The sequence below is a fragment of the Zosterops lateralis genome (assembly GCF_965231275.1).
Source record: "Zosterops lateralis genome assembly, chromosome: 9".
In the NCBI taxonomy this organism is placed as follows: domain Eukaryota; kingdom Metazoa; phylum Chordata; class Aves; order Passeriformes; family Zosteropidae; genus Zosterops; species Zosterops lateralis.
In genome coordinates, this window is record NC_139769.1 from 17,116,304 (window position 1) to 17,128,910 (window position 12,607).

The window sequence follows — 12,607 nt, forward strand, 5'->3', positions numbered from 1 at the left end:
CTGGCTGTAAGACAGTGTGATAGAAGCCATCAGAATTTTATTTCCAAAGAGGATTCAAGTGTCATCAGCTGCAACTTTCTTAGGAAGCAAATACATTAATCTTGTAGATATATTTCTGTTCTGATGATCAGCAATTGCTTGTACAATTTTCTTGTAAACTAGTCCAGATCCATATCTGAATTCTGAGAATTAGGCATGGATTTAGAATGAAATATCAGAGAATGTTATGCCCCCTTAGAAGTGTCAGCTGGCTCCTCTTTGAAAGAATGCTTCACTTCAAATCCATGCTCACACTGGCTCCTTGTCAACCTGTGCTTTTTCAAAGATTTAAATTTAAGATCTGTTTTGATTAGGTATTGGTATTCACTTACTGGAAAAGCCATCTATGCATAATTATTTGCATGAACACTGGATTTTTCTTTGATCTTTAAAACCTGCATTTCCTTGTCATTTCATATTTATTGCCTTTGATTACTGTACCTTGTGCAGTTAAATCCTGATCATAGTGTCTCAAACCTGTGTGTTCCTTTGATCCAAAGTTAGATGGGATTGACTAATGAAACTGGCTGTTCTTAGGAGAAGTGATTATATCATATTTTTGTCTTTCTAGAAATAGTAAACAATTTCATTAAAGAGTGAAACCAGAACAGAAATCAGCATGCTAGTAAATAATCTCCATTTATGACCCTTGTCTCCTGCCATTTTAAACTGTATGGCTTTAGTAAGTCATTTCGTTTCTCATTTTTAACAACTCTGAAAATATTCCCTTGAAAAGACTAGTGCATGGTTGCTTAGCTACAGCATTGTATGTGTGTTATGCATTTCACCTTCTGAATAAAAATAAGATGAATTTTAGGAATTTCCTATTCATTAATAAGCACTGAGGATCAAAGCAGAAATGTAAGGAAAAATGGAACACAAGAAAGTTACTTAGTGATTTTTTTTTTTCTATTGTATTTATGCATTTTCCTATTGAAATGTCTGCATTTAATCCCTACCAACAGGCAGTGGGTTCTGGCGATAGCAAGAAGAGATTCTTACTTGAACTTCAGTAAGGAGGTTACTTTAAGATGCGTAGATAATTTTTTGAAAAGTCAGTGTTTATTCTGTTTCTTTGTGCATCTTGATATAAAAAGGACCTGACTTTCTTATCATAGCTGGGTGTTTTGGTTGTAGTCTCAGAGGGTGTAGAAACAGGAAAAAGATCCAAGCTTACTGCTTCCACACCAACTCCCTGCTCATATTCTGGTGTATACTTTGTGACTGGACATAATCTCACTATGTGGGCTATTGTACCATAGAGATGACTTCCAGATAAATGGATTTGAGAAATTGTACAGGGTTGTTTTAGATGAAAGCAGAATTAGCACCTGTGTTTTAATGGTAAGGTAGTTCGTAACTGTAACAACTGAAGTTACAGAGAGACGCTGGGGTGAAATATACAACATGCAAACCAGATTTGTTTCTCCTAGGATCTCCTCTTAACTGCTCCATTCCTTTTTTCCCTGCATTCTGTGATAAGCAGATTATTTCATATCAATGCTCTCAAAAATTGGACCGTGGTACTGTGTTAAGTGCTGCTCTTGTGGATTGTCTTCTATAGATATGTTTGATTTCTAAAATTTGGGTGTTTGCAATGCTGATGGTGGGACAAACTGTAAACTCTTTTTTCTGTTCTGGGCATGTCCTTATTGAAGATTTGGAAATACTGTGGTTAAAATCTTTGCCCTGAATCTATACTCAAAGCTTACTTCAGGCATGGAGTTCTGTGCTCATGGCACAGCACACAGTGTGCACTGTCTGTGTTACACGGTGGTCAGGGATTGGCCTTGTCCTTGTCTGCTGCTGCCTTCTGCATGCAGGGAAAGGATGTTAAATAACAAGTTCTTAATTTCATGTCTAGTCACTGCAGTAGAAGTTTTAAAGTATTTGCAAATTGTTCTAGGTCAGAGTGGTGTAAAACTTGGATAATACCATAGATTTCAGCCTTGTGTTATCTAAAGGACCCTTATAAGCTGACAGAGGGAATAGATTTGTTCATAGAACATTAAACAGAAACAATCTGTGCATGCAGTTTTCTGTGTGTGTCTTCTCAGAAGAGACTCTAAAATATGATCCTTTTTTGTTCTTCTTTAATAGAAATCTGGTTAAGAAGTACTGTCCTAAACGCTCACCAAAAGATGAGGAACCCAGGTAAAAATGTCCATTTCAAGTTCTACGTGTAAAAAGTGAGAATTAACAGTATATGCTGTCCTTTTATGGATTTATTTTTAAGATGAAATATTTAATTGGTGATGACAACAAAATAATTGTGCTTGGCTTCTTACAGTTCTGCTGTAATTCTTAAGCATGAAACCTTTGTTTACTCCTGTTGGTATTTTAATGCAGTAAACATGGCAGGTTGTACTCGTTTCCTTCCAAATTAATCTTTAGGTAACTGAAATTTTGAAAGCAGAAGTTTAGCTTGCTATGTACAGTCTAGTATTATTTTTTAAAGAAAAGCATGTGTGTGCCCTTAGGCTTTGGTTTTCTGCTTAGTAATAGAGATTTTTCAGTGCATTTTTATGGCAATACAAACGTAGCTATGCATCTCTATACTCAGACCTGAGTGTACACAGATTGTCATGTTATGGGCAAGAGGAGCTCTTAAAATGCTGACTTGCTTTGACTCCGGAGACAAAATAAGTGGATGTCTAATGGTGGAGGAACAATTTGTGCTAAACAACTTTATTTATGAGAAATGTGCTTGTTTTGCTGTCCATTCCATAGCCATTTTAAAAATTTATCTGAAAAAGCACAATGCTTTTTTTTCTTTAGGGGTAAGTCTTAAGAAATAAAAAAAGTTTCAGGTTGCAGCCAGAGCACATGCTGTGTGAAGTGCCTGAGAATTCACAGTAGGATTTCCTCTAGCTCTTCCATGTAAAGATCCTGGACATGAGGGAATAGGCTTTCCAGTGCTAGAGTGGCATTTGAAATTCCCAAAAGCCAAGCCTATGGAGATGGCAGTATTCCACAGTTAAAAGAGAGAGAAAGATGTATATTTTAATGTGGTGCCTGTTTTTTTTCCCCTTCCTTCCCTTCCACACACACTTTCTACCCTTTGCCCCTCCTCTTCCCCCTTTTTTAGTGCCAGCCATAGTGGCACCTTACTTCCAGCCAAGAGGTGGGCAGGCAAACAGGCAGCTGTCTCCAGAGCTGATAGCAAACTTGTTCTGTAGAATCCATCGGGATGCATAGGAGTGGTATGATTGGCATGTTCCACCCTCAAGACTACCAAGCACATCATCTCTGCAGCAAGCTCAGCCTGCGAGCCTAGGGACGTATGTATCCGTCCCCAAGCTCAGGCCTCTCCCTGGGCAGCTTAGGAGATACCACTATACTACAGGGCTTGCCAGGTAGTATTCTTCTTCTTTCTTTTCCATCCACAAACCCCATGTTCTTGTAAAATGTGTTTGAAGAGACATTGCAACATGTAGTACCTGCGAGGCTTAACATAGGCTTTCCCAGCTTGTGTTTCTATTCTAATTCAATTAGCATTAAGATAAGGTTTATTGTAAAATGTCTGTGATTTTTAAAATTTAATCAGGAGTACAGACTATACTAAAATAAGTGTATTTTAAAAAGCTGTCTAACTTCTTGTGTATGTTTGTGTGTGTGCTTTCTGCCAGGTTTACTTCGTGTATTGCTTTTTTTAACATCCTCAATGAGTTGAATGACTATGCAGGACAACGAGAAGTAGTTGCAGAAGAAATGGGACACAGAGTGTATGGAGAATTGATGAGATACTCTCATGATCTAAAAACTGAGAGAAAAATGGTAATTTCTGTGATTTTGAGTTTGAAAATAGGATATCAAGATGCATGTCTTAATGAACTAATTTTGTTTACCCATTTTGATGAACATGGCATTACATAGGTTTTATAATACATTTATAAAACACATTTAAGGTTTTTCTATAATACATAATGTTATATACTATAGTACAGTTATTAAACCTAAAAATTATTATCTGGGGAAGACAGTGCTTACTAGTAACCTTTTTTGCCAGTGTACCACAGTATCTGTGATTCTATTCTTGCATGTTAAGTGATGTCTTCTAAAGAGTACAGGTAGCTGGTGGAACATACTGCAGATCATAGGCTGTCAGCTAGAGCAGGGACTGATTAATGGTAATAATACTAAAATTTAATTTATTTATGGTGTTTTTAGCATCTTCAGGAAGGGCGAAAGGCTCAGCAGTATCTGGACATGTGCTGGAAACAGATGGATAATGTGAGTTTGTGTTTGGATTTTATTCCTGTTGAACTTATATAAGATATACAGGCTGTAAGTGGAGTTGTTTTCATCTGTCTTGCTTAGATTTAATATTTATGTATATTACTGAATGTCCAAGTAACCTAGAAACATAATGCAGTTCAATGTATTTATAGTTCCCTGGTTAAAAAAATCTCCTGTAAACAGCTTCTGTGTTTGTTTGAGAGAAGCCTTGGCTTTTATCCAGCATAAAGGAAGTAGATTTTACCATGGGTACAGACTTCAGTTGCTTCTCCTTGGGCTACTAAAAATGACAATTTATTTATATGAAGATGAAATCTGAAGTCACTGAATTTGACTTGAGGGCTTGTTCCAAGGTATATTCAAGAACACCACTATAGACTATTCTACCTTTCAGGAGGTAGAATTACTGTTTAATGGAGAAATGCAAGGAGTGAATGTCTCTAGGACAGACTAAGCTTCTTTTTCTTGAAACAAATGCTTTTAAAGATAAGAAAATATGAGATTCAGCCAAGTCTGTTCAAGATGTATTCTGATGTTCTGGTTTTCTGTCTTAAAAATTTATTATATCTTTGATCCAGATTATTGTGAAGCAGTACTGGAGAAGTGAACGTGTATTTTGTTGTTGTGGTCCCAGATGAGCAGGGTCTTGCTTCACTGTCATGTCAAAGAGTTTAATTCATCATCAGAGGATCAGAATAGAAGCAGATGTGGTATTTTTAGATATTATTACTCTTCACCAAGATAGTTTCCACAGTTCAGCTCAAACAATACAGTGCCTTGTATTTACCTGAGTGCAAAGTCAGTCTTTTAAATACATTTAAATGCCTTTAAGGGACACACTAATCTCACTTGCTGACTTTACTGTGAAGCAAGAGCTTAGAATCTCAGTTGCAGTTTCTCTCTAGAGATGTGAACTTCTGCAACAATTTTCCTACAGCAGTTGTCTTGACAACAGCTGCATATATGGAACATCAAGTATATTGAATACTATTGTCTGTGCTACCTACAGCTGTGCCACTTGACATGAATACTGATGATGATTGTAGTATGGATACATCTTTCAGATTGCCTTCAAAATAATTCAGTTGACCCAGTTGCTGTGCTAACAATGTGCTCCTTTAAAGGGACTTTCTGAATTTAAGATACTTAAATGGAAGCTTTGATATGTAGAATTCAGAATTAATGTACGAAACCAAATGGGAATAGTGGCTGTTGGAGCAGTAAATTTGTGCCTTTTGTAGAGCAAAAAGAAATTTGAGAGAGAATGCAGAGAGGCAGAGAAGGCACAGCAAAGCTATGAACGACTGGACAATGATACTAATGCGACAAAGGCTGATGTTGAGAAGGTAAGGGTAGTGACTTATCTTTACTTTATTATAAATGATATTTCATTTACACGTTAATTGTCAGTATTGAAACAATATTCATCAAATGTATAAAACTGTGTATAAAATATGTGTAAAATAAAATATGCTTGTTATGTGCAAAATCAAAGTTCCAGTGACGTGTAAGACAGCACAGGAAAGGAGTGTGCTTCGGAATCAGAATGGGTTGGGTTGGAAGGGACCTTGAAGACTCCGCTGGACAGCTTCCACTAGACCAGGTTGCTCAAAGCCCCATCCAGCCTGGCCTTGAACACTGCCAGGGTTTGGGCATCCACAGCTTCTCTGGGCAACCTGTTCCAGTGCCTCACCACCCTCATAGTGAAGAATTTTTTCCTAATATCTAATCTAAACCTGCCCTCTGTGAGTTTAAAATAATTCCCCCTTGCCCTCTCACTACCTGCCCTTGTGAAAAGTCCCTCTTCAGCTCTCTTGTAGACCCTTCTTAGGAACTGGAAGCAGCTCTAAGGTGTCCCCAAAGCCTTTGCTTCTCCAGGCTGAAAATCTCCAAATCTCTCAGCCTGTCCTTATAGGAGGGATGCTCCAGTCCTCTGGTGATCTTTATGTTCTCCTTTGGACTCTTCCTAGCAGGTCCATTTCCTTCCTGTGTCGAGGGCACTCCAGCTGGGGTCTCAGGAGGGCTGAGAGAGGGGCAGAGGCAGCTCCTGTGACTCCTGGCCCCGCTGTTTTTGGTGGAGCCCAGGATAGGGTTGGCTTTTTTGGCTGTGAGTGGACATTGCAAGGACCCCCAGGTTCTTCTCCTCAGGGCTGCTCCCAGCCCATCCTCTCCCAGCCTGTGTTAGTGCTTAGGATCATTCCCATGCAGGGCCTTGCACTAGGCCTTGTTATAGTTCACCAGAGTCCCTCTGGATGGCTGTGCTGTGTTCCCTAAGCTGACAGCTGTCTGCTATTTGGTACCTCCTGGTTTATCTGTTCAGTCACTTCTGTGGGTTTTAGGATGTGCATTTAAATGGTCTGGCTTATTGAGCTACAGTAATCATTGCTTTTTCTGTATGTAACAAAGGAGGTTCAGGAGTGTCAGTACATGTGAAGTCTCACATTCTTCATATTTCAGTTATAAGGATGTTGGTTTTGATGACTTGTGAGTATTGTTCTTGCATAGTTGATAAAATAAAATAGTGCTGTGTGTCACTGAAAAGTGCAAGACATGTTTAACCTGAAAACACTTTCCTACTAGGCTAAGCAACAGTTAAACCTGCGCACACATATGGCTGATGAAAACAAAAATGAATATGCTGCACAACTACAGAATTTTAATGGAGAACAGCACAAACACTACTACATTGTCATTCCTCAGATTTACAAGGTAAAATAATTCACAGATAAAGTATTTCTGATCCTTTTGTAAAGAAGTAGACTTTAAAATTAAAAACTCTCTTTTTTTGGTGGATCATTTTATCAAGAAATTACCATAATCTTGAGACAACTTGTGTTTTTTCATGAGACTGCTTATCATACTAATTTAGATTTCCAATAAAAATGCTTGGTTGCATTTTCTGTAAGATTTTATATTTTATAGACTCTTTGTTTAAATATTTCTGAAAGGGTCTGGCAGAATAAACATTTGAGATGTCTGGGTGACAGCAGACATTTAAAACAATCCTTCTAATAAGGGTTGAGCAGTAGTTCTCAGGATCATTGTGTGTGTGTGAATGCTCTGCTGAGGTGAAGGAGAGCAGGTATCTGGCAGTGGCTGTGCTTTAATGGATCTCATGCATGGGGGAAAAATGGCTGCATTGGAAGCAGAAGTTCCAGCTCCTCCTCAGTCCCCAGTCTGTCCTTTCTCCATCAGTGTTAGTTACTAACAATCCACAGATGTATCTCTAAACCAAGTAAAATGTTAAAGTTCAATACTTTGCATCTAAAGCATCTTGAAATGCTTTTGTAACTATTAAGATTTTTTTAAACATTCTTTCAAAAACATGGACGTGGCAAAACTGGAAAGCCAGTCTGAAGTAGCTGGGAGTGTCAGGTGAGGAGAGTTCAGAAGTGTGTTGGTATGTACCTTCAGCCATTTGGGAAATATGGTGGGAACTGATACTGAGACAGAGAGTGAGGAAATGGGAGTTGAAACACTGGGTTTATTTGAAGATATTCAACTTCAATATGCTCGATATTTTCCTGAAGCACAAGTCAGTTAATATTTAAAAAAAAAAAAAATCCTTTCTAGGAGGTCTGGGATTCACAGGAGAAAATTGCCTTGGCTTATTAAAGAATTTTCTAATATTTTAACTGTTAAGCAGCACGATAGTAGGTCTGACTCTACACACTGATCCAAGAGCTGCAGTCAACTCCCAGGAGAAACAGGTTGATCATCTTTGTGGCTTGCACCAGATTTTTGCTTTACAACCTTTATTTCTCCAGGGTTAAAATCCATTGCCATTGTAAGATATTACTCACATTTTTAGAACTCTGCAGTAAGAGCAGAAAGGCCTAGTCCTGCTTTCTCTTGGGACTACACTTTTATTACTGCATTGCAAGTATTTGGTAACATTCTATGGGAAAACCTTGGAGAGGGGTTTAGCACATCTAGGTGGTGGTTTTGTCTTGGAGAGGTGAAGTTGAATATTGTGTGAGACATCTGCCTCAGTGTATATATAGGAAACCGAGACAGTTTTTGACAACCTATTGGTTTATGTTTTACTGATTTTTGATTATGTTTGGGATGTTTTCCACATTCGGGTGAAAAGTCTAGGGCTATTATCTTAATAGTATTTCTCTTTAATTTACTCTTTTTTGTTCTGTTCGAGTAAACTTTTATTGCAAATCTTACGTAATGGTATTCTTCTCTTTATTTTCTTGCACACTGCTAAAGGAAATGGTTTGTATTTCAAATCAGAGTGTCTAAACTGCAGATAATTTTAATTTTTCTTATTTTTCCTATGCTTTAAATAATTGTATTGCTTGGAAGGTATAATAATAAAAGTAAGATGGAGATATTTATCATCAGAGGGGAATTACTTGGAACTAGAAGGAGAGAGTGAGGAGATGTAAACATCAGTAAAATTTCTTCACTGTGATTTTCATTTTTGTATGAAATAAATACTTTAAACAGTTGCTTGTAAACACTGTACATGCGCTTTATAGAAGAAAAAGGTAAATAAAATCTTTACATGATTTTTAGTAATCAAAGGGCATAAAATCTTCATACCAATTGTACTGGGCATCCTAAGTCTATGTCTGAAAGGACTTTTAAGTTCTATTTTGTTAAACAAATAAAAATACTGGGAAAACATAGAAATTCTGTCCCACACTGTGGTAACCACAGTAACTGCAAATGTCAGGATTGAGGATGAAAAAAATCAGCAAATGACAGCTTTATTTTTTCTTTCTTTGCCCTTGCAGCAACTTCAAGAAATGGATGAAAGGAGGACTATCAAACTTAGTGAATGTTACAAAGGCTTTGCTGACTCTGAGCGCAAGGTTATCCCAATTATCTCAAAATGCTTAGAAGGGATGATTCTTGCAGCAAAATCAGTTGATGAACATAGAGTAAGTAGAACTCAGTAACTTTAAATGTGTGTGGGCAATTTAACTGCTCCAGAAGTTGTGGAAAGGGGAAAGACTGACTTACCCTGGACAGTTTTCTTTCTGTGATCAAATATTTGCTTCAAAAGTGTTGTGACTTTGATTTCAGCAGATGGAACCACTTCTGCTTTTCTTGTCTGCTCTCTTCCTGGTTTATTAATTTGTGTAATCTGAATATCTTTGACATGTTCTCACTGGGTGTGACTTCGGATATTCTGGAATACTGTAGCCAGTATTTTCCCCTGTATGTGACATTAAAACATATAAAGCATCTTTAGTTAACATAACTTCATTCAATTAAGTATTTGCTGGAATATTCTGAATAGCAGAGTATGCTTTGCTATATACTCATGAACACTTCTGAGATAAAAGCATGTCTGCCCAAAAGTGTGTGTTCTGAGCTCACTCTTACTTTCTGTAAGATGCACTTTCTGTGCATCTCTACTATTAAATGAAAATTTTGTCTCGGTTTTTTCTCTGCTTCTTGATTGGTTTGCTTTTTCAACTCCTTAATGTCCTATGTTTAGGACTCTCAACTAGTGATAGACTGCTTCAAATCTGGTTTTGAACCTCCTGGAGATTTTCCATTTGAAGACTACAGTCAGAATATTTACAGAACTATCTCTGATGGGACCATAAGTACACCAAAGCAAGAGGGAATGAGAATTGATACAAAAACTACAGTTGGCAAGGCTAAAGGAAAGCTGTGGCTATTTGGAAAGAAACCAAAGGTAACAATTAAGAAATTACTATTATATTTGGAAAATTAAAATTTGAACATTTAGAGTGCATGGAAGCAGCAATTCATGTATTTTTAAAAAATCTTCCCCTTGCCTTCCAATTTACTTTTAAAGTATGTGTAAGGAGATCAGAAGGTTTGAGTACTTACCATGTTAAAAATGAGGTTGTCACTGGGGAAGCTTTTCAGTTTTTCTTCTAGTAATTTGTGTCTGGGAGCATTTTTAATAGTTACTTGATAAAAGTATCTTCCCAATGCCATAATGTTTCTGAGATTCTGTAAAGACTTTCTGTAGTTGCATAGGAAAGGTGTTAATTGTGTAAAAATAAGGGGAGGGGAGAGTATGCTTTGGAATTGGGCAGACTTCAGATCTGTCTGTTACGGCACAAAAAGCAACCCCCTTCTAAATGTCACATTTATATATAAAAGTGTTAATACAGATTTTTATTACACCTGCTGCAAGTTTTGAAAATTCTTGAGGTTTCTCTGAAAACCTTAAAGTTTATAATATGTCACTGGTAAAACATACTGTAGAAGCTCCATGAAGGGAAATGTCCTCGCTCTATGCTCAAGAAAAAATTGAAAACATAGAAGTTACTACTTTGTTTTGTTATGAGTTACAATTAACACTTTCTGTGTGAGATGCCTTCATGGATCAACAAAAGATTGTCAATACGTGCATTAGCTATATAAATGAATACCTAAATTTTATGCTTTATTTAATATTGGAGCATATCAGTGAGCCATTTTCATGATTCCTGCAAATTTCTATGAGGTTATTTTAATGCTCCAAGCCAGTTTCTGTCACTTATTACAGGAAACTGTTCTTAGGGCTTCTTAATGGTAGAATTTATTTTCCACTTTATGGTATTCTGAGAAAGTAAGTCTTTGCAGAAAGGAAGGGTAGAGATGATTCTTTATTCCGTCCTCAGTATATTATATAACTCTAGCTGAGTGTTAAAATTGATTGTTTACTTCTCATGCAATATAATTAATGATTCATAGCAGTTCACATGCATTAATACATGGGCATATATATTGCATTTGTCTCCAGAGGTGGGTGAGATTTCGCCTGCTCTGTAATTAGATCACAGTTGCCAGTTTCACCACAGGACATCTTTCTGATAGTTTGGAGAGTATGTAAATGTACACTGGTTTCAGTCTGGACCTTGGCATTTACTGTAGTTATAAGAAATCCCGTAGTGTGATAACAGCTGAAATAAGCTGACAAGACTTGCCCTACTCTTTCTTCTCCCCAGTTCACTGTGTGTAGCATTCAGGGAGTCAGCCTTACTGTTTTCTCTGTGGAGCCACAGGTGTGACATGTGTGTACATACTACATGCATCTCTTCCCTAAGGACCTACATGAAATAAAAGATGTTGTCCCTGTTTTTCACCTGTTTTTGGGGAGGATGGAGGAGAGCTCTACAAAACAGCAGCTGGAAGCAAAATATTTACTGGAAGATACATATTTAATTCCAAATACTATTCGCGGGTTTTAAAATATGTTCTTAAATTATCTATTATAAAATTAGCTGATTTGCTACAGCTGGGGTATTCATGGGGAGCTTTGGACCTTCATTTAGCTGAAACTATGGCTGGTCTTGACTTCAGGTATTCATTTACCTATTTTTAAAGTTGTCAAAGACATAAGAGCCTTTACAAAGGGAATGAGTTGTACAGCAGTGGAAATAGTAGAGGAAAATTGAACTGAGAAAGAATAGCTGATGTATGAGAGACAAAAAATGAGAGAAGCAATTTGAAAAAAACGGAGGAGGTTCTTGGGGTTATATTAATAATGCCATGCAGCCTTTGTGTCCAGCTTGACTACAGAGTTTGAGAATACTTTTTTGAGAATTCTCCATAGATGTACCATTGGCTAACCTGGTAGGGTACCTCAGTGTCTAGGAGGGAAGTAGTGAGCAGGAATGCTTGAGCTTCCAGGATGATTGTAACTAAATTGGCAATAGCAGAGCTGTTTTAAGAAAAGAGACAGGGAGCTTTGGGATCTTGTTAGGGTCTTGTGGTACTGTTGAGTCTAAAGCTTCCTTCCTTCTCTGCAGCAACCTGTAACTCTGAACAGTAATTCATGATAGAAACCTTTTAAACCTAATACAGTTACAGTATAAATGTGTCTGGAACATTACAGCCTGTTTCTGTGTTGGATGGAAATTTTATTTTTGTAAGACAGAATTTTCATTTTAAAATCACTTTGAACATTTGGCTTATTTATTGCTTTCTTTATTTCCACATTAGCCACAATCCCCACCCCTAACCCCTACTAGTCTATACACATCCAGTACTCCTAATGGGTCCCAGTATCCCATATTCTCCATTGAACCAGTGCATTATTGCATGAGTGACATAAAAACAGGGAAGCCCAGAATTCCTTCTTTCAGAAGCCTCAAAAGAGGGGTAAGTTTGATAACAAGTTGAAATGCATGATGGGCTATGAGCAGTGTGTTTGTGATGTGGCTTTTCCAATGCTCTTCACCCTCATTATAAGGCTTACTTAGTTAAAAATAACACTTCAGCTATAAGGTCACTCCTAGGATACTTTATGCTATACAGAAGTTAGCAACAGTTTAAAAATAAAATAAAATAGAAAAGTCCTTTATCACATTTGAAATGCTCGTGCCTAAAAAAAAGGTGTTATAAA

At 37.2% G+C, this 12,607-nt stretch overlaps 1 protein-coding gene across 4 annotated transcripts in view; it reads left to right on the top strand.

The window, feature by feature from the left end:
- Nucleotides 1-12,607, top strand: part of FNBP1L (formin binding protein 1 like) — a 57,633-nt gene that overhangs the window by 33,149 nt on the left and 11,877 nt on the right. For 3 of the 4 annotated variants that reach the window (XM_083867794.1, XM_083867792.1, XM_083867793.1), the window contains exons 3-9: nucleotides 2,140-2,193; nucleotides 3,669-3,816; nucleotides 4,210-4,272; nucleotides 5,520-5,624; nucleotides 6,859-6,987; nucleotides 9,027-9,173; nucleotides 9,737-9,940. In XM_083867794.1, the coding sequence (XP_083723920.1) occupies nucleotides 2,140-2,193; nucleotides 3,669-3,816; nucleotides 4,210-4,272; nucleotides 5,520-5,624; nucleotides 6,859-6,987; nucleotides 9,027-9,173; nucleotides 9,737-9,940 (850 nt within the window). Of the gene's footprint in view, nucleotides 1-2,139; nucleotides 2,194-3,668; nucleotides 3,817-4,209; nucleotides 4,273-5,519; nucleotides 5,625-6,858; nucleotides 6,988-9,026; nucleotides 9,174-9,736; nucleotides 9,941-12,204; nucleotides 12,364-12,607 lie in introns of all 4 variants that reach the window. The other variant, XM_083867795.1, reaches the window with a different exon arrangement.